The 23,859-nt window shown below is 35.5% G+C and overlaps 2 protein-coding genes across 6 annotated transcripts in view; one reads left to right on the top strand and one right to left on the bottom strand.

Annotated features, from left to right (window-relative positions):
* The window catches only part of LOC138701999 (GATA zinc finger domain-containing protein 14-like), a 146,615-nt gene that overhangs the window by 98,817 nt on the left and 23,939 nt on the right, over positions 1-23,859 (bottom strand). The window lies entirely within an intron of this gene.
* Positions 15,655-23,859, top strand: part of LOC138702000 (ninjurin-2-like) — a 72,907-nt gene continuing 64,702 nt past the window's right edge. For 3 of the 5 annotated variants that reach the window (XM_069829466.1, XM_069829461.1, XM_069829460.1), the window contains exon 1: positions 15,667-15,891. In XM_069829466.1, coding sequence (XP_069685567.1) covers positions 15,853-15,891 — 39 coding nt within the window. In that variant the 5' untranslated portion in view covers positions 15,667-15,852. Of the gene's footprint in view, positions 15,892-23,859 lie in introns of all 5 variants that reach the window. The other 2 variants (XM_069829462.1, XM_069829465.1) reach the window with 2 other exon arrangements.

Here is a 23,859-nt window from a genome sequence, read left to right as displayed (position 1 = left end):
GGAATCGAACCCACGTCCGAACGGAACTCGCCTAGAGAATCGCGTAAGACAAAGCTGCCAGTAGACAATCGGCTTTAGTAACAATAAGAATGCCAGTCCTATGTTCTTTTCGGCTTTACTCCCAAGGAAATACTCCTGCTACTCATGGAGAAAATCCATCATAACATCGGAAATCAAAACCACGACTATCCGTCTTGCAGCGCCAAGATTTAAACGCGATACTATTGTGCGCCCTCCCCCCGTTAAGTTTTAACGAGTTGTTATAGGTAAAGGCTGGTCCATCGAGAACGGAAACGACAACGAGAACAAGAACGGAAACAACGACAACGAGAAAGGAAATATTCTTTAAATAAATTTATTTAAATATGAGCATTCACAATTAAATTTCACGTTCCCGTTCCCGGGCTCCGGCAAGCTTCTCGTTAATTGTGAATGCTCACATTTAAGTACATTTTATTTTATAATGTTTCCGTTCTCGTCGTTTCCTATCTCGGTTTATTGTGAACTAGCCTTAATTCGTTATCTCGTGAAACCAAATGCTTGTGTGCGCCGTAGCTCATAGTAAGAACCTTATGGTGGAGGTAAGTGAGCTAGCTACCTGCAAGTGGAAGTGTGGAGAAGGAGGGAAGCTTCCCAGTCCATTTCTTCTTTCCCCTTACGCGCAGGTTGGTTTCACGAGATACCGAAATGCCTGTAATTTTTATATGGCGGAAAGACAACATATTTTCCAAGCATAATAATTACTGTATCACCATATGAGAAAATCTGAGTCATCCCTAAACCAGTAGGAGCCCCTTGTTCTTCAGGGATTTCTGGATTTACACCAATGAATCAATAATAATTATTACTTACTGGCTTTTAAGGAACCCGCAGGTTCATTGCCGCCCTCACATAAGCCCGCCATTGGTCCCTATCCTGAGCAAGATTAATCCATTCTCTATCATCATATCCTACCTCCCTCAAATCCATTTTAATATTATCTTCCCAACTACGTCTCGGCCTCCCTAAAAGTCTTTTTCCCTCCGGCCTCCCAACTAACACTTTATATGCATTTCTGGATTCGCCCATACGTGCTACATGCCCTCCCATCTCAAACGTCTGGATTTAATGTTCCTAATTATATCAGGTGAAGAATACAATGATAATAATTATTATTATCATAATAATTATAATAATAATCGTTATAATAATGTTGATATTCATAAAAATCATCATCATCATCATCATCATTATTATTATTATTATTATTATTATTATTATTATTATTACCATTATTATCATTACTATTATTATTAGTAACATTATTATTAGCCTACTATTATTATTAGTAACATTATTATTATTGTTGTTATTAATATTATTATCAATATTAGTAGTAGTGGTAGTAATAGTAACATTATTATTACTAATATTATTATGATTATTATTACTATTATTATTAGTAACATTATTATTACTACTATTATTATTAGTAGCAACATTATTAGTATTATTATTATTAGTAACATTATTATTATTATTAGCAATATTAGTAGAAGTAGTAGTAGTAGTAGTAGTAGTAGTATTAGTAGTAGTAGTAGTAGTAGTATTAGTAGTAGTAGTAGTAGTATTAGTAGTATTAGTAGTAGTAGTAGTAGTAGTAGTAGTATTAGTAGTAGTAGTAGTATTAGTAGTAGTAGTAGTAGTAGTAGTAGTAGTATTAGTAGTATTAGTAGTAGTATTAGTAGTAGTAGTAGTATTAGTAGTAGTAGTAGTATTAGTAGTAGTAGTATTAGTAGTAGTAGTATTAGTAGTAGTAGTAGTAGTATTAGTAGTAGTAGTAGTAGTAGTAGTAGTTGTAGTATTAGTAGTAGTAGTAGTAGTATTAGTAGTAGTAGTATTAGTAGTAGTAGTATTAGTAGTAGTAGTAGTAGTATTAGTAGTAGTATTAGTAGTAGTAGTAGTATTAGTAGTAGTAGTAATATTAGTAGTAGTAGTAGTATTAGTAGTAGTAGTAGTAGTAGTATTAGTAGTAGTAGTATTAGTAGTAGTATTAGTAGTAGTAGTATTAGTAGTAGTAGTATTATTATTATTATTAGTAGTAGTAGTAGTAGTAGTATTAGTAGTAGTAGTAGTAGTATTAGTAGTAGTAGTATTAGTAGTAGTAGTAGTAGTAGTATTAGTAGTAGTATTAGTAGTAGTAGTATTAGTAGTAGTAGTAGTAGTATTAGTAGTAGTAGTACTACTAGGTTCAAAAAGTTCCCGGAATTTTACTACCATTTTTCGTATTAATATATAACAAGGGATATTATACATTTGTTTTGTTGGTAACATTCATGATGTCATTTCCTTAAAGTTTGTTGATAATGGCGATTGTTGGTTTTGAGTTGTAGGCAATTGTTTATCATAGTGTTTTGTTTGTTCGTCGCATTTTGTAATTATGTCCACAGAGCAAAGTACAAACATCAAGTTCTGTGTTTTGCTGGGGACATGATCAGTATGGCTGATGAAGATGGTGATTTCTTAAACAAAATGAAACTGGTGCTACTTTTACGACCCAGTCCCTAAACGACAGTCATGTGAGTGGAAATCGAAAACATCTCCTCGGAAGCAAAAATTTCCTAGGGACACTTCCAAAGGCAAAGTTATTTTAAATGTTATGTTTTATTTAACGACGCTCGCAACTGCAGAGGTTATATCAGCATCGCCGGATGTGCCGGAATTTTGTCCCGCAGGAGTTCTTTCACATGCCAGTAAATCTACTGACATGAGCCTGTCGCATTTAAGCACACTTAAAGCAAAGTTATGTTGGAAGTTTTCTTCGACTCTCAGGGTCTCATGCACCATGAGTTCATTCCAGAAGGCCGTACTGTAACGAAAGAATTTACGTAGAAATCCTTCGTCGCCTCTGGGACGCAGTGAGAAGGAAACGTCCAGAAAAGTGGGTAGAAAACAACTGGTTCCTTATGCATGACAATGCACCTGCTCATCGCGCAATTATTGTAAAGAATTTTCTTGCCAGGCACAACATAACTGCTTTGGATCAGCCACCATACTGTCCTGATCTCTCACCACCTGATTACTTTCTGTTTCCCCGTCTGAAAAGTCATCTGAAAGGACGGAGATTCAATGCTGAAGAGGTTATCGCAAACGCGACGAGAGCACTAAGACGGGTTTCACAAAATGGCTTCCAGGCCTGATTCCAGGAACTCTACACGCGTTGGCAAAAGTGTGTTGTTGCGGAAGGCAACTATTTTGAAGGAAATGCTGTAGAATAGTGTTTAAGGTACGTTGTTTCTATGATGCTAGCAAATTCCGGGAACTTTTTGAACCTAGTATGTAGTAGTATTAGTAGTAGTAGTAGTAGTAGTAGTAGTAGTATTAGTATTAGTGGTAGTATTAGTAGTAGTAGTAGTAGTAGTAGTAGTATTAGTATTAGTAGTAGTAGTATTAGTATTAGTAGTAGTAGTAGTATTAGTAAGGGAAGTGTGCCTAATATCGCACCCATTTTGAAAAAGTAGTTTTTCAAGTATAAATATATTACATAAATTTGAAATAAATACGGATTCTTAATACGGGTTTATTATACTTATATCAGTGAGGTCAAATTTAAAAATTACTTTTATTTTACATTTGTTTTTCAAGTACAAAAGAAAAATTGCAAAAACGGTGTAAGGAGAACTAGTGCTCCTAATATCGCACCCCTCATTTTGTGAAAAATACATAGGACAAATGTTAAGTTTATTGTATAGAAACAAATTTTATTACATATTTATTATATATCTGTTGTATTTAAGCACAAAACATGTTTTTTTAATAACATACGAATACAACACGGAAATTGTAAGTTTTTCTGATACAATGTGTTTGACAGTAAATAACTACATATTCAGCTATCAAAGTATAGAATGAATAATTTCGAGGGAAAAATTGTTGTGGGGTCGGGTATCGAACCCGGGACCTTTGGTTTAACGTACCAAAGATCCCGGGTTCGATACCGGGCTAACGCTTCTTTTAATTGAACTGAATAAGCTACTACTCCATTCAGGGTCTTATGCCTGTTCTGAGCTCATAAAACATGGGGTGCGATATTAGGCGCATGTGCGATAATAGGCACAGTTCCCTTATTAGTAGTAGTATTAGTAGTAGTAGTAGTAGTAGTAGTAGTAGTAGTATTAGTAGTAGTAGTAGTATTAGTATTAGTATTAGTAGTAGTAGTAGTAGTATTAGTAGTAGTAGTATTAGTAGTAGTAGTAGTAGTAGTAGTATTAGTAGTAGTAGTAGTATTAGTAGTAGTAGTAGTAGTAGTAGTATTAGTATTAGTAGTAGTAGTAGTATTAGTATTAGTAGTAGTAGTAGTAGTAGTAGTAGTAGTAGTATTAGTAGTAGTAGTAGTAGTATTAGTAGTAGTAGTAGTAGTAGTAGTATTAGTAGTAGTAGTATTAGTAGTAGTAGTATTAGTAGTAGTAGTAGTAGTAGTAGTAGTAGTAACATTATTATTAGTACTATTATTATGATTATTATTATTACTATTATTATTATTAGTAGTAGTAGTAGTAGTAGTAGTAGTAGTAACATTATTATTACTACTATTATTATTAGTAGTAACATTATTATTATGATTATTATTATTCATTATTATTATTATTATTATTATTATCATTGTTATTATTATTAGTGGTCGTGGTGTACAACGCAGGTAAATTTAAAATGTGAGAAAATATAAGCTACACAAATAATGCTTCGCGTATGTCATAGAATATTAGATGACGGAATAGTCCTCGTCCAAAAATAACGGAACGACGCCAGAAAGAATACAATAAAATGTTAAAGTGTGGTTTAATCTACAAATCAGTTCACTATGCCCATAGCGAGAGCAGAAATATCGCAGGTGCGATCCCCCCGCGCGCGGCAGCAATTCGTGTAATACCAAGGTCGTATTGCAGAGCAAGCAAACCTGCCGCCTACCTTTCACAGGTAAATGCGGATATCCTGGCGAACCCAAACGTACGAGTAATCCGTGACGAGTCGCCTTTGATTGATGTAACATCCAAGGTGACTCAAGCTTCATATTACATTCGCCACGACTTTGGAATGAGTCGAAACAAAGTCCACCAGGTCGCATTTAGGCTAAACCATCGACCTGGGCTGAGATCGAACCCGCAACCTCGGACAGAAAGCCAGCGCTATACCAACTGCGCCATCCAGATCGATTTTATATATATATATATATATATATATATATATATATATATATATATGGTGGGTCAAAAGTCGCTTTCCCCAAACTCTTCCTTACATTTATTTACATTCAATTTACATTTGACTGCACATTCCTTTACAGATTTTGTTCAAAATGGAAGCCCTGTTTCTCGATACATAATTCACAACGTTTAGACACTGATTTACAGATAGCAGAACATAACTCACGATTTTCGTCGATTTTCACGAATGACTGTACGATCATTTGTCGCAAATGATGCAGATCCTGCGGTTTCCGAGCAAAAACTCATTTTTCAGGATAACCCACAGTGAAAAAACACATGGCTTCAGGTAGCATGATCTGGGTGGCCATTCTGTTGTGCCCTGAGACGGAATCCATTCATGGAATAAAATTACTAGTTCAAAAGTCCCTCACTCCTACACCAAAATGAGGTGGTGCTCCATCCTGTTGTCATATTAATTGCATATCGGCAAAACGAGGGCTGTTTTCAAGACATGTCATCGGAAAAAGAGTTTACGCACGAACATGATTGTCAACCCACCACTTATTAGGACCTACAGCAGCTATTCGTTTTTTTTTTTCAACTTATGACATCTGTATATGTGAGAAAGAACGAATATTGGGGAAAGCGACTTTTGATCCACCTTGCGTATAGGGTATACAGGGTGATTCACGAGGATTTACCGTCCCTTACGGAGCTTAATTTCGAAGACATTCTGAGCAAAAAATGTCATATAAACATTTGTCCTAATCTCAAAATGTTCAAAGTTACACTAATTTCAAGTTGTTTGTAAAATACCTTATTTCTTTAGTTTTACTGGTAAAAAATATTACAAATAGAGAATGAACTATTCAGAAGTGTCATTTCTTTAATTGGCTAGCGTTCTGAAGCTTAAAATGTGTTGTCAGTTACTTTGATTTTCAATTTTTAACTAAAATGACATAATTTTTACGCACTTATCACAAAAATTGTTACAAATCATAAGACTATAGTAACTTGATTCTTTAGGCCTACAGTTTAATTATGCACCCTAATGTACAGTCTTGAAGAATTTATAAGAGTGATTTATAACAATTGTTGTGATAAATGCGTAAGAAAATGTAGACTAATTTTGAAGTAAAAATCGAAAAAAAATTCTGCACCAAGCAACTATGGAATTCACAACACATTTTTAACTTCAGAATATTACCTAATTAAAGAAATGATACTCCTGAATAGTTCATTCTTTATCTTTAATATTCTTTTAATCTTAAAACGCAAGAATAGTGATATTTTACTAACAATTTCAAGTTATTTATTTATTTATTTACTTAACCTGGTAGAGATAAGGCCATCAGGCCTTCTCTTCCCCTCTACCAGGGGATTACAACTACAATATTAAGACTACAATTACAATTATAATTACAATTAATATTGAATTTACAAATGCAATAAAAATCAAAGTACTAAAAGATTAACAGACTAATAAAAACTAGACAGTTCATTGTAAAAATTAAGAAGAGAGAATTTTTTTTTTTTTATTAACTAAGTAAAAATTAAACCTACTCTACGCAGTAAGAAAATGCTTAATAAGTTTGCTTTTGAACGCTACTGAATTCCGACAGTCTCTGATGTCACTGGGTAGGGTATTCCACAAGCGCGAAAGCGAGATTGTGTATGATGATGAATACGATGATGTCTTATGTGTTGGTATGGCTAGTATGAGGCTATTTTGCATGCGTGTGAAGAGATTATGATATGATGACAGGTAACTGAAATGGGAGGCAAGGTAGGTAGGTGTAGAGGTGTGAAGGACTTGGAAAAGGAGAACAAGAGAATGAAAATTTCTACGTTCGTTAAGCCGTAGCAAGTTAGTGTAACTCTCAAAATATTGAGATTAGGACAAATGTTTATATGACATTTTTTGCTCAGAATATCTTCGGAAATAAGCTCCGTAAGGGACGGTAAATCTTCGTGAACCACTCTGTATAATTGTCTGTAGATGAAAGCATATTTAATAAAATATTACCGTTGGACGAAATATGAATTGACCAATTGTGCAAATGAAAAAGATAACTTCACGTGACTCATGTCCTCCACCTACAGAATGATGTGTAAGGCCTTCAGTGGGGTGCATTCAGGGCTGACCTGTGCTTCTAAAATACGAGTTTTAGTCATGCTTCTTATGAGTAATACTGCAGTCCGACCAGGATGCCCGCAAGCCTGTAGATCAAATGCACCTGAAGGCGTGCGCAAGCAACTTCGAATAATGGGATTGGAATGTATTAAATGCCAGCCAGGTGCTTTGTCATTATCTGAGCATCTTCTCATTTCTGTCATACGTTATTCTTTTATTAAATGTTCGTTTCACCAATAAATTGCGTAAATGTTCTGCAATTTTAATCTCACATCCTTGCTTACTTACATACTTATGGCTTTTAACGAACCCGGAGTTTCATTGCCGCCCTCACATAAGCCCTCCATCGGTCCCTATCCTGTGCAAGATTAATCCAGTCCCACAATCACATCCCACTTTCCTCAAATTAATTTTAGTATTATCCTCCCATCTACGTCTCGGCCTCCCCAAAGATCTTTTTCCCTCCGGCCTTCCAACTAACACTCTACACTACGCATTTCTCAATTCGCCCAAACGTGCTACATGTCCTGCCCATCTCAAACGTCTGGATTTAATCTTCCTAATTATGGCAGGTGTAGAATACAATAAGTGCAGTTCTGCGTTGTGTAACTTTCTCCATTCTCCTGTAACTTTATCCCTCTTAGCCCCAAATATTTTCCTAAGAACCTTATTCTCAAACACCCTTAATCTCTGTTCCTCTCTCAAAGTGAGAGTCCAAGTTTCACAAACATGAGTAGGGCAGCCTTCAATAATACAAAATCATCACAATAAAAAACACAACAGAAATGATTTGATTAATTGGTTAGTGAATTATGGTCTTCTTAAAAGAAAATGTTTGAATTCACCTAAAATTCTCATAATTGAAACTTCAGCCTAATTGACATTTTATACTTACTTACTTACTTACTTGCTTTTAAGAAACCCGGAGGTTCATTGCCGCCCTCACATAAGCCCGCCATCGGTCCCTATCCTGTGGAAGATTAATCCTCTCTATATCATCATATCCCATCTCCCTCAAATCCATTTAAATATTATCCTCCCATCTACGTCTCGGCCTCCCCAAAATCTTTTTTCCCTCTGGCCTCCCAACTAATACCCTACATGCATTTCTGGATTCGCCCATACATGCTCTGCCCATCTCAAACGTCTGGATTTAATGTTCCTAATTATGTCAGGTGAAGAATAGAATGCGTGCAGTTGTAACTTTCTCCATTCTCTTGTAACGTCATCTGTCTTAGCCCCAAATACTTTCCTAAGCACCTTATTCTCGAACATCCTTAACCTATGTTCCTCTTTCTCCTCTTAATACAGATGTAAGAGATCAACGAACTCAGGTCTGCCTGCCTTAGTGAACTACCTCCCACCTCCCTTTCTAGCTACAATGCTGCATTTACCATTCATTTATCTCTTAATTAATTTATCCATTATTACTTTAAGCGGTATTAAAACTATGTCTTAAATGTTGTTTACATATTGCGCGTGAGATGCATGTTACAAATTGAATTTAGATCATAATATCATTGCTACAGTATACAATAATCAAAATTAGAATTTTCTCTTATATACACACACTTCTTCAAAGTTCCATGTACAGTACAATGCTCTTCATGTTCTAATGCACGTATTTTTGGGCACAACGACCATGCTACAGCGCTACGCCCTCCTGAAACTAGGTTACAAGGAGTTCTTTTTGAAGTCAGTCACGCGTGGCTGGGAGTTTCGCACGTAATTTATTTCGAGGGTGTCACCTGCTACTATTTGTTTACTACAGCTGCGCAGCAGTCTTTTGTCTATATTTCATTGCTCCATTCCACTTCCTGACAAGTGGACTTGAATGAATCACCAACTGGTTGGCTCATCAGATAAGTACGGGTTAAATGCACTCACTGAAGATTTCAGCACATAGCCTTACACGAGTGTCAAACAGTTATTCACCCCATGAAAGTTAATTTTACACAATAGATGTAACCATTTATGCTTCCTCTACTTATTTTCTCCTTCATTCCTACAGCTCCTTCTCCATCAGTTTTGTATTTCCTCCTACAGTCCTTATTTCCTTCCTCAGTCCTACATTCCCCCTTCATTTCTGCATTTTCTCCTTCAATCCTGCATTTCTTCCTTCAGCCCTGTATTTTTCCTTTAGTCCCATATTTCTTTCTTCAGTCATGTACTTATACCTTCAGTCCTATATTTCCTTTTTCAGCCTATATTTTCTCCTTCAGTCCTCTATTTTACCCTTCAGTTTTCTATTTCCTCCTTCATCCTGTATTTCGTCTTTCAACCCTCTGTTTTTCCTTCAGTTCTGTATTACTTTCTTCAATCATGTACGTCTACCTTCAGTCCTATATTTTCTCTTTCAGCCTTATTTTCTCCTTCAACCCTCTGTTTTATCCTTCAGTTCTGTATTACTTTCTTCAGTCATGTACGTCTCCCTTCAGTCCTATATTTTCTCTTTCAGCCTTATTTCCTCCTTCAACCCTCTGTTTTATCCTTCAGTTCTGTATTACTTTCTTCAGTCATGTACGTCTACCTTCAGTCCTATATTTTCTCTTTCAGCCTTATTTTCTCCTTCAACCCTCTGTTTTATCCTTCAGTTCTGTATTGCTTTCTTCAGTCATGTACGTCTACCTTCAGTCCTATATTTTCTCTTTCAGCCTTATTTTCTCCTTCAACCCTCTGTTTTATCCTTCAGTTCTGTATTACTTTCTTCAATCAAGTACGTCTACCTTCAGTCCTATATTTTCTCTTTCAGCCTTATTTTCTCCTTCAACCCTCTGTTTTATCCTTCAGTTCTGTATTACTTTCTTCAGTCATGTACGTCTACCTTCAGTCCTATATTTTCTCTTTCAGCCTTATTTTCTCCTTCAACCCTCTGTTTTATCCTTCAGTTCTGTATTACTTTCTTCAATCATGTACGTCTACCTTCAGTCCTATATTTTCTCTTTCAGCCTTATTTTCTCCTTCAACCCTCTGTTTTATCCTTCAGTTCTGTTTTACTTTCTTCAATCATGTACGTCTACCTTCAGTCCTATATTTTCTCTTTCAGCCTTATTTCCTCCTTCAACCCTCTGTTTTATCCTTCAGTTCTGTATTACTTTCTTCAATCATGTACGTCTACCTTCAGTCCTATATTTTCTCTTTCAGCCTTATTTCCTCCTTCAACCCTCTGTTTTATCCTTCAGTTCTGTATTACTTTCTTCAATCAAGTACGTCTACCTTCAGTCCTATATTTTCTCTTTCAGCCTTATTTTCTCCTTCAACCCTCTGTTTTATCCTTCAGTTCTGTATTACTTTCTTCAGTCATGTACGTCTACCTTCAGTCCTATATTTTCTCTTTCAGCCTTATTTTCTCCTTCAACCCTCTGTTTTATCCTTCAGTTCTGTATTACTTTCTTCAATCATGTACGTCTACCTTCAGTCCTATATTTTCTCTTTCAGCCTTATTTTCTCCTTCAACCCTCTGTTTTATCCTTCAGTTCTGTTTTACTTTCTTCAATCATGTACGTCTACCTTCAGTCCTATATTTTCTCTTTCAGTCTTATTTTCTCCTTCAACCCTCTGTTTTATCCTTCAGTTCTGTATTACTTTCTTCAGTCATGTACGTCTACCTTCAGTCCTATATTTTCTCTTTCAGCCTTATTTCCTCCTTCAACCCTCCGTTTTATCCTTCAGTTCTGTATTACTTTCTTCAATCATGTACGTCTACCTTCAGTCCTATATTTTCTTTTTCAGCCTTATTTTCTCCTTCAACCCTCTGTTTTATCCTTCAGTTCTGTATTACTTTCTTCAATCATGTACGTCTACCTTCAGTCCTATATTTTCTCTTTCAGCCTTATTTTCTCCTTCAACCCTCTGTTTTATCCTTCAGTTCTGTATTACTTTCTTCAGTCATGTACGTCTACCTTCAGTCCTATATTTTCTCTTTCAGCCTTATTTCCTCTTTCAACTCTCTGTTTTATCCTTCAGTTCTGCATTACTTTCTTCAATCATGTACGTCTACCTTCAGTCCTATATTTTCTCTTTCAGCCTTATTTCCTCCTTCAACCCTCTGTTTTATCCTTTAGTCCTGTATTTCTTTCTACAATCATGAACTTCTACCTTCAGTCCTATATTTCTCTTTCAGTCTATATTTTCTCCTTCAGCCCTCTATTTTATCCTTCAGTCCTGTATTTCCTCCTTCAGTCCTGTATTTCTTCCTTCAGTTCTGTATTTCCTCCTTCAACCGTCTCGTTTATCTTTCAGTCCTATACTTCTACCTTCAGTCCTTTATTTCCTATTTCAGCCTGTATTTCCTCCTTCAGTCCTTTACTTTTTCCTTCAGTCCTTTACTGATATCTTGAGTCCTGTTTCCTCTTTCAGTCCTACATTTTGTCCTTCATTCTCTATTTCATCCTTGAATCATTTATTCCTCCTTCCTTAGCCCTATATTTTCTTCTCGTTTAGCGCTGTATTTCCTACTCTAGCCCTATATTTTATCCTTCAATTCTGTATTTCCTTCCCCATTCCATTATTTTCGTGTCTCCCACTTTTATCCTATGTTCTGTATCCACTCCTTCCCTTATGTTTTTATGTGTTCTTTATTTGATATTTTCTGTTCTATATGACTCGGTTAAGAGGGAAGTATTATATGATATTCTTATTGAATTTGGTATTCCCAAGAAACTAGTTCGATTAATTAAAATGTGTCTCAGTTAAACATACAGCAGAGTCCGTATAGGTCAGTTTCTATCTGATGCTTTTCCAATTCACTGGGGGCTAAAGTAGGGAGATGCACTATCACCTTTACATTTTAACTTCGCTTTAGAATGTGCCATTAGGAAAGTTCAGGATAACAGGCAGGGTTTGGAATTGAACGGGTTACATCAGCTTCTTATCTATGCGGATGACGTGAATATGTTAGGAGAAAATACACAAACGATTAGGGAAAACACGGAAATTTTACTTGAAGCAAGTAGAGCGATCGGTTTGGAAGTAAATCCCGAAAAGACAAAGTATATGATTATGTTTCGTGACCAGAATATTGTACGAAATGGAAATATAAAAATTGGAGATTTATCCTTCGAAGAGGTGGAAAAATTCAAATATCTTGGAGCAACAGTAACAAATATAAATGACAGTCGGGAGGAAATTAAACGCAGAATAAATATGGGAAATGCGTGTCATTATTCGGTTGAGAAGCTCTTATCATCCAGTCTGCTGTCCAAAAATCTGAAAGTTAGAATTTATAAAACAGTTATATTACCGGTTTTTCTGTATGGTTGTGAAACTTGGACTCTCACTCTGAGAGAGGAACATAGGTTAAGGGTGTTTGAGAATAAGGTTCTTAGGAAAATATTTGGGGCTAAGCGGGATGAAGTTACAGGAGAATGGAGAAAGTTACACAATGCAGAACTGCACGCATTGTATTCTGTCACCTGACATAATTAGGAACATTAAATCCAGACGTTTGAGATGGGCAGGGCATGTAGCACGTATGGGCGAATCCAGAAATGCATATAGAGTGTTAGTTGGGAGACCGGAGGGAAAAAGACCTTTAGGGAGGCCGAGATGTAGATGGGAGGATAATATTAAAATGGATTTGAGGGAGGTGGGATATGATGATGGAGACTGGATTAATCTTGCACAGGATAGGGACCAATGGCGGGTTTATGTGAGGGCGGCAATGAACCTTCGGGTTCCTTAAAAGTCATTTGTAAGTAAGTAAGTAAGATTCTTATTCGCTTTTACTCTTTGTTCTGTCTTTTTCCTCGTTTCGTTCATTTATTTATGAGTTCTTTATTTGTCTTTCTTCATTCTTTCTGGTTTTTACCTTCAACTTCTCTATTTCCTAGCTGCTCTCTTAGTTATTTTCCTCACATCTTATCTTTCTCTGTTCCTAATTTTCTTATCCTTTTTTTTTTAATCCTTTTGTTAATTTATTTCATTTTAACTTGAAATTATATTTTAAATCATATTCTATTTCTTTTACTCCCTTCTTACATTTTAATTTTCTCTCTTTCTTTTTAATTATTTCTCTCACTCATTTATTTAACTTATTCTCATTTAATTGTTCTATTTTCTTTACTTCACATTAATTGGTTATTACTTTATTTGTCTCTTTAATTCCTACTGTCGCATTTATTTATTACACTTCCTGTCCTTCTCGTCTTCTTCCTTTGCTTCTTTATTCAGTACTTCAATTTTAATAGACCTACTTATTTTCAGCATTTTATTCTTCATCTTCCTCCTTGATTCCTCAGTAGTTTTCTTTCTTCGGCAATTTTCTACGCTGTACTGTCTCCTTAACTCATTGAAACAGTTTTAACAGTAGATGTTCTGTTCGGGCATTTGTTACGTTATGAGCCACGATGCGGATCCCACATTGAGCAAATCACGGTTGCTATGCTGAAATAGAAGAACGTCGCTCATTAATAAATTTGGAGAATTACTTATGATGGAAAGGAAAAACTCTGAACTCTTCTACGTGCATTAATTCTTGTTAGTACTTCTGCCTAGTGTGGTGCTTAGTCTATCGATAGTCGACCTCATATCTATATAATATATATTACCGATTTCGATACATAAGGGAGAAATGTAAATACTAATGTGTATCGATATATATAAACGTATCTGATGAGACGTTTTTGTTTACATTTTCCTCTAACAAATCTTGCGGGATGGATGATTGGAGTTACACACAACCCCACTGCAGAGCAATGACCTCAAGTACTCTTTGCAGTGTTGCAACACGTTACATTTCGCATTCTCAAAACTATTGGACGTATCGAAAAACTTATTTGATAAAAGTCGTTCCCATTGAGTTGATTAATTATCTTTGTGAATTAAAATTTCATTTAAATAATTTACTTATTGTTAACATAAATTTCATTTATTCATTCATTTGTTTTTCTGTCAGTCTATTTGTTTCTTTATTTATTTATTTATTTCGTCATTCTTTTATTGATTGCTTGATTCATTCATTTATTTATTTATTTATTTATTTATTTATTTATTTATTTATTTATTTATTTATTATTTGTGTGCTTACTAATATATGCACTTGTTTACATATTGATCTTTTGTTTTCAACCCAAATATAGTTTATCCATTCATGAATTAAGTTTTTAGCAAATTCAGTCCATCATTCGACTGTATAGGTACCAAACTTCCCACTTCCTTACAATAGACTTCTGCTTATTTGTTAACATAAATTTCATTTATTCATTCATTTGTCTTTCTGTCTGTCTGCTTGTTTGTTTATTTATTTATTTCGTCATTCTTTTATTGATTGCTTGATTCATTCATTCAATTATCTATCTATCTATCTATCTATCTATCTATCTATCTATCTATCTATCTATCTATCTATCTATCTATCTATCTATCTATCTATCTATCTATCTATCTGTCTGTCTGTCTGTCTGTCTGTCTGTCTGTCTGTCTGTCTGTCTGTCTGTCTGTCTGTCTATTTATTTATTTATTTATTATTATTGTGTGCTTACTAATATATGCACTTGTTTACATATTGATCTTTTGTTTTCAACCCAAATATAGTTTATCCATTCATGAATTAAGTTTTTAGCAAATTCAGTCCATCATTCGACTGTATAGGTACCAAACTTCCCACTTTCTTACAATAGACTTCTGCTTATTTGTTAACATAAATTTCATTTATTCATTCATTTGTCTTTCTGTCTGTCTGCTTGTTTGTTTATTTATTTATTTCGTCATTCTTTTATTGATTACTTGATTCATTCATTCAATTATATATATACATATATATATATATATATATATATATATATATATATCTGTCCGTCCGTCCGTCCGCCCGTCCGCCCGCCCGCCCGCCCACCCACCCACCCAACTATCTATTTATCTATCTATCTATCTATCTATCTATCTATCTATCTATCTATCTATCTATCTATCTATCTATCTATCTATCTATCTATCTATCTATCTATTTATTTAGTGGTTTGTTTATTATTTGTGTACTTACTAATATATGTACTTATTTACATATTGATATTTTGTTTTCAATCCACGTATATGTTTATCCATTCATGAATTAAGTTGTTAGCAAATTCAGTCCATCATTCGACTGCACACTTACCAAACTTCCCACTTCCTTACAAAAGACTTCTGCGGATGCACATGTGAAGTTAGTAGGTGCAGTTCATGATAGAGGTAAGCAAGCTTTCTCTCAGCTGTCTGCACGATCTTTGTACAAGCAACCCCGATCCCTCACATTGCGGTACCGTTTGTAGTTAGAAAGCGTGTAAAGTGACAGGCGGTTACGTTGATCCACTGTTGCACGGAAGCAAACGGTTCGTCACGCCACCAGCCTGTTTCCATGGAGAACGAGTGATTCAAAACAGTTGAGGGCAGACAGCGCGAAGCTTCGCACCGCAGTGCACAATGGATCTCTGACAACATTATTTACCGTATGTGATCTGCTGGTGATCAAACGGTTATGTCAATTGAAATCACGACTATTGGCTCTGAATTTACAGAAAAGAGATAGCAGTTGCTGTCAGCTGCGAGTGCAACATGTCGACTGCCGCCATTTCTCCAGAGTCTGGAAACAGAGTGAGTACAATACGCTTAACTGTGTCACGGCATTTGTAACTTTATTTACTGTCGTTTTTTATAAACTAAAGAGGCCATTCAGTGGCTGTAAGTTAACAAAAGACAGTGGTGAACCGGTAGTGGAAATAGAGTTGCAGGCGAAATCAAAATACTGATTAACTTTTCAACTTCTTTACTGTGTTAATTTTTTAGGAAATTACTTGGTTTACTAGATTCAAAGTGATGTTCTTCATTGCCCAAAGCCTAGTGAAAATCAAGAGCCATCTTCTACAGCGACATCATTTTATTTTTACTTCAACTTTTATTGTACCTGAGTTTTTTAATGTACTTCACTCCCACCCCTTCTACTAATGAAGTTCAACCGTCCTGCACACAGATCTAAGACCGCATATACAGCCATAGTAGCCTTACGGTCATAGTAAACAGTACGTTCCAAAAATATGTTTGCGTTTACCAGTGACGAAAGAGCTTTCAATATTGAATCATTTTCGCACAGATACTGTCGTCAATTTGCCTACGTCGTATCCCGGTTTCCCCCACCTGCTTTTATTCGCCAGCTAGTGGCTGGGCTGTCGTCTTACCTCTTTTGTGAGAACATTAATTTCTGTTAGGAATTAGACGTCTACGTAATATTATACAACTGTTTAAAATAACTTAAATAAAAGGGCCTCGTTAAGTAATTAACTGTCACGTGATTTCCTCCCTTTCTACGATCCTACGACATAACCACTTGGACGAACAGTAGGTAGTATATCTGAGTAATTTTATCTTTTCGGATCGGCAGAAGTGAAGATGGAATTTACAGTACGTAAGATACTCTTTTATAGAGTAGGTACAGAATTATTTCAACATGAGTTACTAGTTACGAAGGACAAAACTGGTAAGTGGGATTAGGTGCAATAGTCTATAGTGCGATAATATGCACATTAGAACTGAAGCCTGTATCGAAATGAACGGCCACCATTTTCAAAAATGTGTTTAAATATCCATATTATGATTATTTTTCAATTTAACTTCATTCTCTATATTGTACGCTAATGTGCTGTAGACAGTATAATATACACTGCATTATGAATACGTCCACATGGACAGCTCAGTTCATGAGTAAAAACACTTATTGTTAATACTATAGGCCTACTGTATTTTGATTAAACAAAAACCTAATGAAAATTATCAAACTCAAAAGCGCGATATTTCCTAGTTTACGTAAATGGTGAACTACTTTTCTTCCCTCCTATACCTAGTAAAATGATTTGTTTGTATATTACGCCAGTATCATCGAACTCCAGTAGTGGAAAGGGGTAGCAAACGGCGTTGATCCAAAGGTATAGCCAGGTTAATATTAAAAATGTTAGTAAAAATAAAATGATGTCCCTGTAGTTTCCGTTGTTTGGGGTGTGTTCATGATTGTGTTGAAAAGGGTGTGTGTTTTGAAATTGAGTTGAGTGTTCTGAATGTGCTGGGGGTGTGTTTTTGTATGTTTGTAAATTTCATATTGTTCTAGAGTGTCACGTTTCTGGTTTTTTGTCTGTATGTGTAGTATTTTCATGTCAGTGTCTATGTTGCTGTAGTTGTGATTGGAGTTTATGATGTGTTCAGCTTAGGTTGAATTGTTGAGTGGTTTGGTTATGGCTGTGATATGTTCTTTGTAACGTGTTTGAAATGATCTTCCAGTCTGTCCAATGTATTCAAACAATGTGCTGTCCACAGCTGTTGAGTAACGGTAAGCGCGGCTCGCCGTTAAACCAGGTGGCCCGTGTTCGAGTCCCGGTCGGGGCAAGTTATCTGGTTGAGGTTTTTTCAGGGTTTTCCCTCAACCCAATATGAGCAAATGCTGGGTAACTTTCGGTGCTGGATTCCGGACTCATTTCACCGGCATTATCACCTTCATCTAATTCAGACGCTAAATAACCTAAGATGTTGACAAAGCATCGTAAAATAACGTACTTAATAAAACAATGTACTCATTTCAAACAAGTTACAAGCAACATTCCACAGCTATAACCAAACCACACGACAATTCAATCTACGCAGAACACATTACAAACTCTAATCACAACTACAGCAACATAGACACAGACATAAAAATACTAGATATTATTATTCAGTCAAAAACTCAGCAACTTGACACTCTAGAACAATATGAAATTTGCAAACGCACACCCTGAACACTCAACTGAATTTCAAAACACATACCATTTTCGACACAATCATGAACACACTCCACCACAACAGGGAACCAGAAGATATCGCGAGATCTTTACTAGATTTTGGACAATGAAGAACACCACTTCGAAACTAGTCAGCCAGGTAATTTCGTACTAATTAATACAGTAAAGACGTTTAAAAGTTAATCAGTGATATATAAGTGTTAAAAGTGTATATAGAACAATGAAGAAATCAAAATACCCAGAAAAAAAACGTCAGCAATCATCTTATCCGTCAGAAATTTCACAAAATTGTCAAGATTTAAGTGTTGTTAACTTTTGATACATTTAATTTAATCTAACAGCTACTTAACTTATAATTTGACTATGTAGGCCTACGCCTTTCTAGGCAACATTAGAACCCCGGAACATGCTAGAGAATCAGCTACTAAACTGAAAAACATGAAAACTTCTACAAAAGACTCGTTCCAAATTTATATTAAGCTTATAGCAGATATAAGATTGTAACGTGAGGCACTTGTAAATGAGTTATAGCCTACAATGTAAGGTTTTATCACAAAACTGACTCATTTTTAACTCAATAGACTGAATATTTCTCATCAGATGGATCAGAATTCCACCGTTGCTAACGCTATGAAATTGCCGGTAAACAAGAACAGTTTAGGGGCATATTTTATGTCTACAAGTGTTTTGGTTTTATGTTTATTTTTTTTTTACAAATGTTTCAAAGCTCCATTTTCATCAAAACATAGATTGATTTCCTCCAGAAGCCTTTGAAAACCTCTAAAAATGAGGAAATAAGAATATATTATAAATTAAATGTTTAGCGATTTAGCTTATTTGTGATAGGCCTACGATATAAAAATCTGATCGAATGTAGATTTTGGTCTAATATTTCAGTTTCTTCTATTACTCTGATTCAACTGTTTCTCCGCTGTCTCCATGATGTAGATTCATTCACTTCAGTAGCCTGAGCTTTAAAAATAAAATTACATGAAAAATAATTTTCTAAAAACTTTAAAGATTTTGTTGCATAGTAAGTAATATTTACAATTAAGATTAAGTGATAATGTGTCAAACAACTAATTAGCCATATGATAAACGTAAAGTGATATTTTAAGAGAATGCAATGATCAATAGTGAATTGTAATACAGAGTAGCCTAATGAAAATTAGTTGATTTTGTATGTGAATTCGAGTACAAATGAAAAGATCCCAATATAACATTTATTTTAATGTTGGAAAGACAAAGGACAACAAATGTACCTATCTATGTAGGCCTAGATGATTGGAATTCTTCTTTTTCACAAAAAATAATAAATTTCGATTTTAGTGTGATTCTTGCACTCAAGATACTCTACAGTAAAGTGTGACGAAGACTCTTAGATTGGATAATTTCCATTGCTAGTTGTCTAAGATTGAATCTATCTTCATCGCGAAGTAATAAAAAAATTGGAGTGAGAAAGGGTTCCTACTCGTTTGGGCCGATACAAACATTTAATATGTTTAACTGACCAACGAAAGCTTGGGTATACAGTGGAGTCCATTCGTTGTTTATAAATGGGGATAAAAACTAATAGCCAATCAAAGGTCATTTTAAACATTTGTACGTACTGTCTATTACACTATTGGTCTTCTGTGCCCGCCCCTACCTAGACGATGTAACCACTGACGGACGACAAATTCAGTGACTGGTAGACAGTGAAGGTGATGTAAACAGCAGGGTGAGTACAAACACTGTACGTACTTGTCAGTAAGCGCTGGAGGCACCACGGATTCCCTACAAGTTTCAACTTTATTTTTTGTCTGAGTAAATGTATTATGAAAGGGTATCAGTCTAAATAACTTAAGAATATTTTTCCTTATGGCCAAGCTATAATAATTGGACATAAGAGACTACTGAACACAATGAACAACAGACATATCCCAATTATTACAGTGAATAATGCCACTATTCCGCACCATTCCGTCGTCAGAAACCTCGGCATTTTCTTGGACGAAAATTTAAATTGGGAATGCCAAATAAACGAAATATCCAAGAGAGTGTGCAATACCATGCATTCTCTTAACCCATTCAGAAACTTCCTCCCGCCAGAATTAAAACAGACTTTAGTGCAAACCTTCGTACTACCACTGTTTGACTATTGCGACGTAATATTTAGTCTACAGACTTGACAACTGACCTTTCGAACAAGCTGCAGCGTGTGCACAATATGTGTGTCAGATTCATCAGCAATGCTCACAAGTTTGACCACATTACACCCTCGTTCAAATCTTTATCCTGGCTGCAACTTAGTAACCGTAGAACACTTCATTCGCTGTCCCTTCAGATTCGAGTTCTCCACACTTCTACTCCAAATTATCTTCGTTTCCGGTTTAACTACTTATCCTCCATCACAATCTAAACACCAGGTCACAGGAGAGCCAAATCCTAGCAATTCCTGTCCACAGAACATCCCACTATTCATCCTTTTTTACTGTCTCAGTCCCCCGTGAATGGAATTCTCTACCTCAGAACATGAGGGGCTGCCGGACAATAACCACTTTCAAGAAAAGGCTAAACGATTTCTTACGGGCGCAGTCAAATTTAAGTTATAATTGTGATGGAGTTTAATAATTTAATTTAATTTAAGTATCACCTGCAGAAAAGTATATTCTATTATCCATGTGCTAAAAAGGATAAATGTTCATCTTCCCTCTTGCTTAAAAAAGTCCCTTGTGCAGACCCTTGTATTTCCCTATTTTGACTATGCTGACATTTTACTGACTGACCTCTCCAGCGACAACAAAATGAAACTTCAACGTGCTCATAATTTGTGTGTACGTTTTGTAAGCAATGTTCGTAAATATGATCACATTACCCCATCCCTGGAAGCAATAGGTTGGCTTAAACTAGATAAGAAAAGAAATTTACATTCACTTCTCCTTCTCTTCGAAATCTTGAACTCTTCTATTCCTTCGTACCTGTCGTCTCGCTTCACTTACCTTTCTTCCCACCACAATCTGAACACACGCTCTCGCCATGAAACAATACTAACAATACCATCCCATCGCACCTCCTCATACTCATCCTCTTTCACAATAGCCCTGCCAAGACTCTGGAATTCGTTACCTGCTAGCATCAGGGACTGTCGAAATAAAATTCAATTCAAACGCAAACTTACTAGGCACTTGGTCAGTAATTGAGACTCGTTCAGACATGATTTCTTGTAAATAGTTCTCTTAATCTATCACAAAATATTTCAATATCCGGTAATTTCATCACTATAGAATTTTGTTATTGTAGGTTTAATTTGTAATTCAGTAAATACAAAAATATTCTTTGTTCTTAACTACTATGATAAAATGTCTAGCTTTCATTAATCAGGTATTCTTGTCGTACTTTAATTTTTATTGTAACTGTAATTGTAAATTTAATATTAATTGTAATTTTATTGTTCATGTTATAGTTGTAATCCCCTGGTAGAGGGGCAGAGAAGGCCTGATGGCCTTATCTCTACCAGGTTAAATAAATAAATACTAAATACTACTATCATTACTATTATTATTATTATTATTATTATTATTATTATTATTATTATTATATTATTATTACTATTATTATTACTATTATTATTATTATTATTATTATTACATAATTATTTTATTGGTGTTGTGAAGATGAAAATAACTGTCATTGTATTATATTGTCTTGTAGTATTGTATTGCTTAGAATTGTATTGTATTGTATTAATTATGTTATATTCATAGCATTGTAGTAATTTTCTATCATAATGGTTGAGTGGAAGAGAAGGCCGAATGACCTTAACTCTGCCAGTTAAAATAAACCATTTTTACTCCATCGATCTCTAGTGCTGGAACGAATTTTTCTCCGTTAAAAAAATTAAATTGGCCCAAAAAATTAATAACACCATCACACAGACTTCAAGATGTGTTACCTATGACAGAATAGCTTAGGCCTATTTATTGGTTTTCTTTTCTTGCAATCCAACACGAACATCTTAATTTTCTAAATCAATTTTATTAATAAGCTATAAATAGGCCAGCGGTTTTCCACCCTGGGCCTAGAATTTGGCTGTTGCATTTACTAATGATAGCGAGGGGAAGGGTACTTGAACAATACAGTTTAAACAGACCAATCAAAGCGCAGTAAACAATATCAGGCAACACGACCATTTGGACTATGAGCCAGTAAAAATATCACCTTATTCCATAACCACTTGTGTCCACACCTGTGAAGTAACGGTCAGCGCGTCTCGCCGCGAAACCGGGTGACACGGGTTCGAATACCGGTCGGGGCAAGTTACCTGGTCGAGGTTTTTCCGGGGTTTTCCCTCTACCCAATACGAGCAAATGATGGGTAACTATCGGTGCTGGACCCCGGACTCATTTCACCGGCATTATCACCATCATCTCATTTAGACGCTAAATAACCTGAGATGTTGATAAGTGTCGTAAAAATAACCCATAACAACTTAACACGATTAAGGTTGGTCCATAATAAATCGGGAACGGAAACGAGAACGAGAACAGAAATACTGTTAAAATAAATGTATCTAAATGGTTCCCGGTCTCTGGAAGGCTTCTCACATTTAAATACATTTATTTTAACAATATTTCCGTTCTCGTTCTCATCGTTTTCGTTCTCGGTTTATTGTGAACCAGCCTTTATTCTTGTGCGTGTTGTCAGAATAACATACCGGCTATGTCTAACCTAAAACAATGTGTTGTTTTGCAAACCTTAAGTCCTAGTTACAAAATATAGAAGCAGCTTCTACTTTTAAAACGTTCCTGTTAAAATGTTGTTTTAAAATTAATTTGCAGCTTAAATAGTTTCTAAAGCAGGACAAAGATGTGTTTCCAACATGGTAGGTTATAAATTATGACTTCTCTCACCCTTCACGCGACATGTAGGAATGAATTATTGCAGGCTGTATTGCCCTTGATAATATTGAACAGAAAAGAACGTAGAGATATCGATCCCTGGATTGCAACGTGTGGCTCGACACAATGAGTCACAGGCGCTTTCTTTGTTAGAAGAATATTATGCAGAGTTTGAGTCGTTTCTTTGTCAGTTATGGGTCGGATGTCAAAATGCTCATAGCTAGTGACAGGCAAAATATGAAATTTCATATTCTAAACCAGCGTTTCTCAAACTTTTTTGAAGTGGGGACCACATTTTTAAGTCAGAACAGTTCCGCGGACCACCTTAAGGCTGGTTCACAATAAACCGGAAACGAGAATCGCAACGAAAACGAAAACGGTAAAATTGTTAAAATGTGTACATTTAAATGTGAGCTTTCACAATTAACGAAAAGCTTGCCGGAGCCCGGGATCGGGAACGGAGAGTTGGCCAAGTTTCAACTTAAGCGTTCACGTTTCCGATCACAGCCCACTAGATTCATTCTATTGCCATCTAAAAACTATTTTGTCGTCGTATATTTTGTAGCAAGAAGATCGTGACATAACCTATACATTATTTTGTTCTGTGCTGTGCATCATGGAGCAACTTTTATTTGATGAGATTCTAATATTGAGTGTTGAGGAAAATCCTCACGTTTACGATAAGCGGCGCGCCTCGTATAAAGATGAGAAAAGAAGAAGAATACGTGGTTTTCAATAGCTGCATCTTTGAACACCGATCGTAAGTGAATCATATTTTATTACTGTATTGGTTGTATTTCACACTACATATTCATGTTTCAATTCAATAACTACTGTTGTGTTCATTTTTGTTCTATTACAAATGTTTCTTCTCCAATTATTTTACGTTATGGTAGACTTAAAATAGGTTGTGATAA

Source organism: Periplaneta americana, chromosome 6 (assembly GCF_040183065.1).
Source record: "Periplaneta americana isolate PAMFEO1 chromosome 6, P.americana_PAMFEO1_priV1, whole genome shotgun sequence".
Lineage (NCBI taxonomy): Eukaryota > Metazoa > Arthropoda > Insecta > Blattodea > Blattidae > Periplaneta > Periplaneta americana.
The sequence above is the reverse complement of the archived record's forward strand: the minus strand, read 5'-3'. Positions and strand labels throughout refer to the sequence as shown.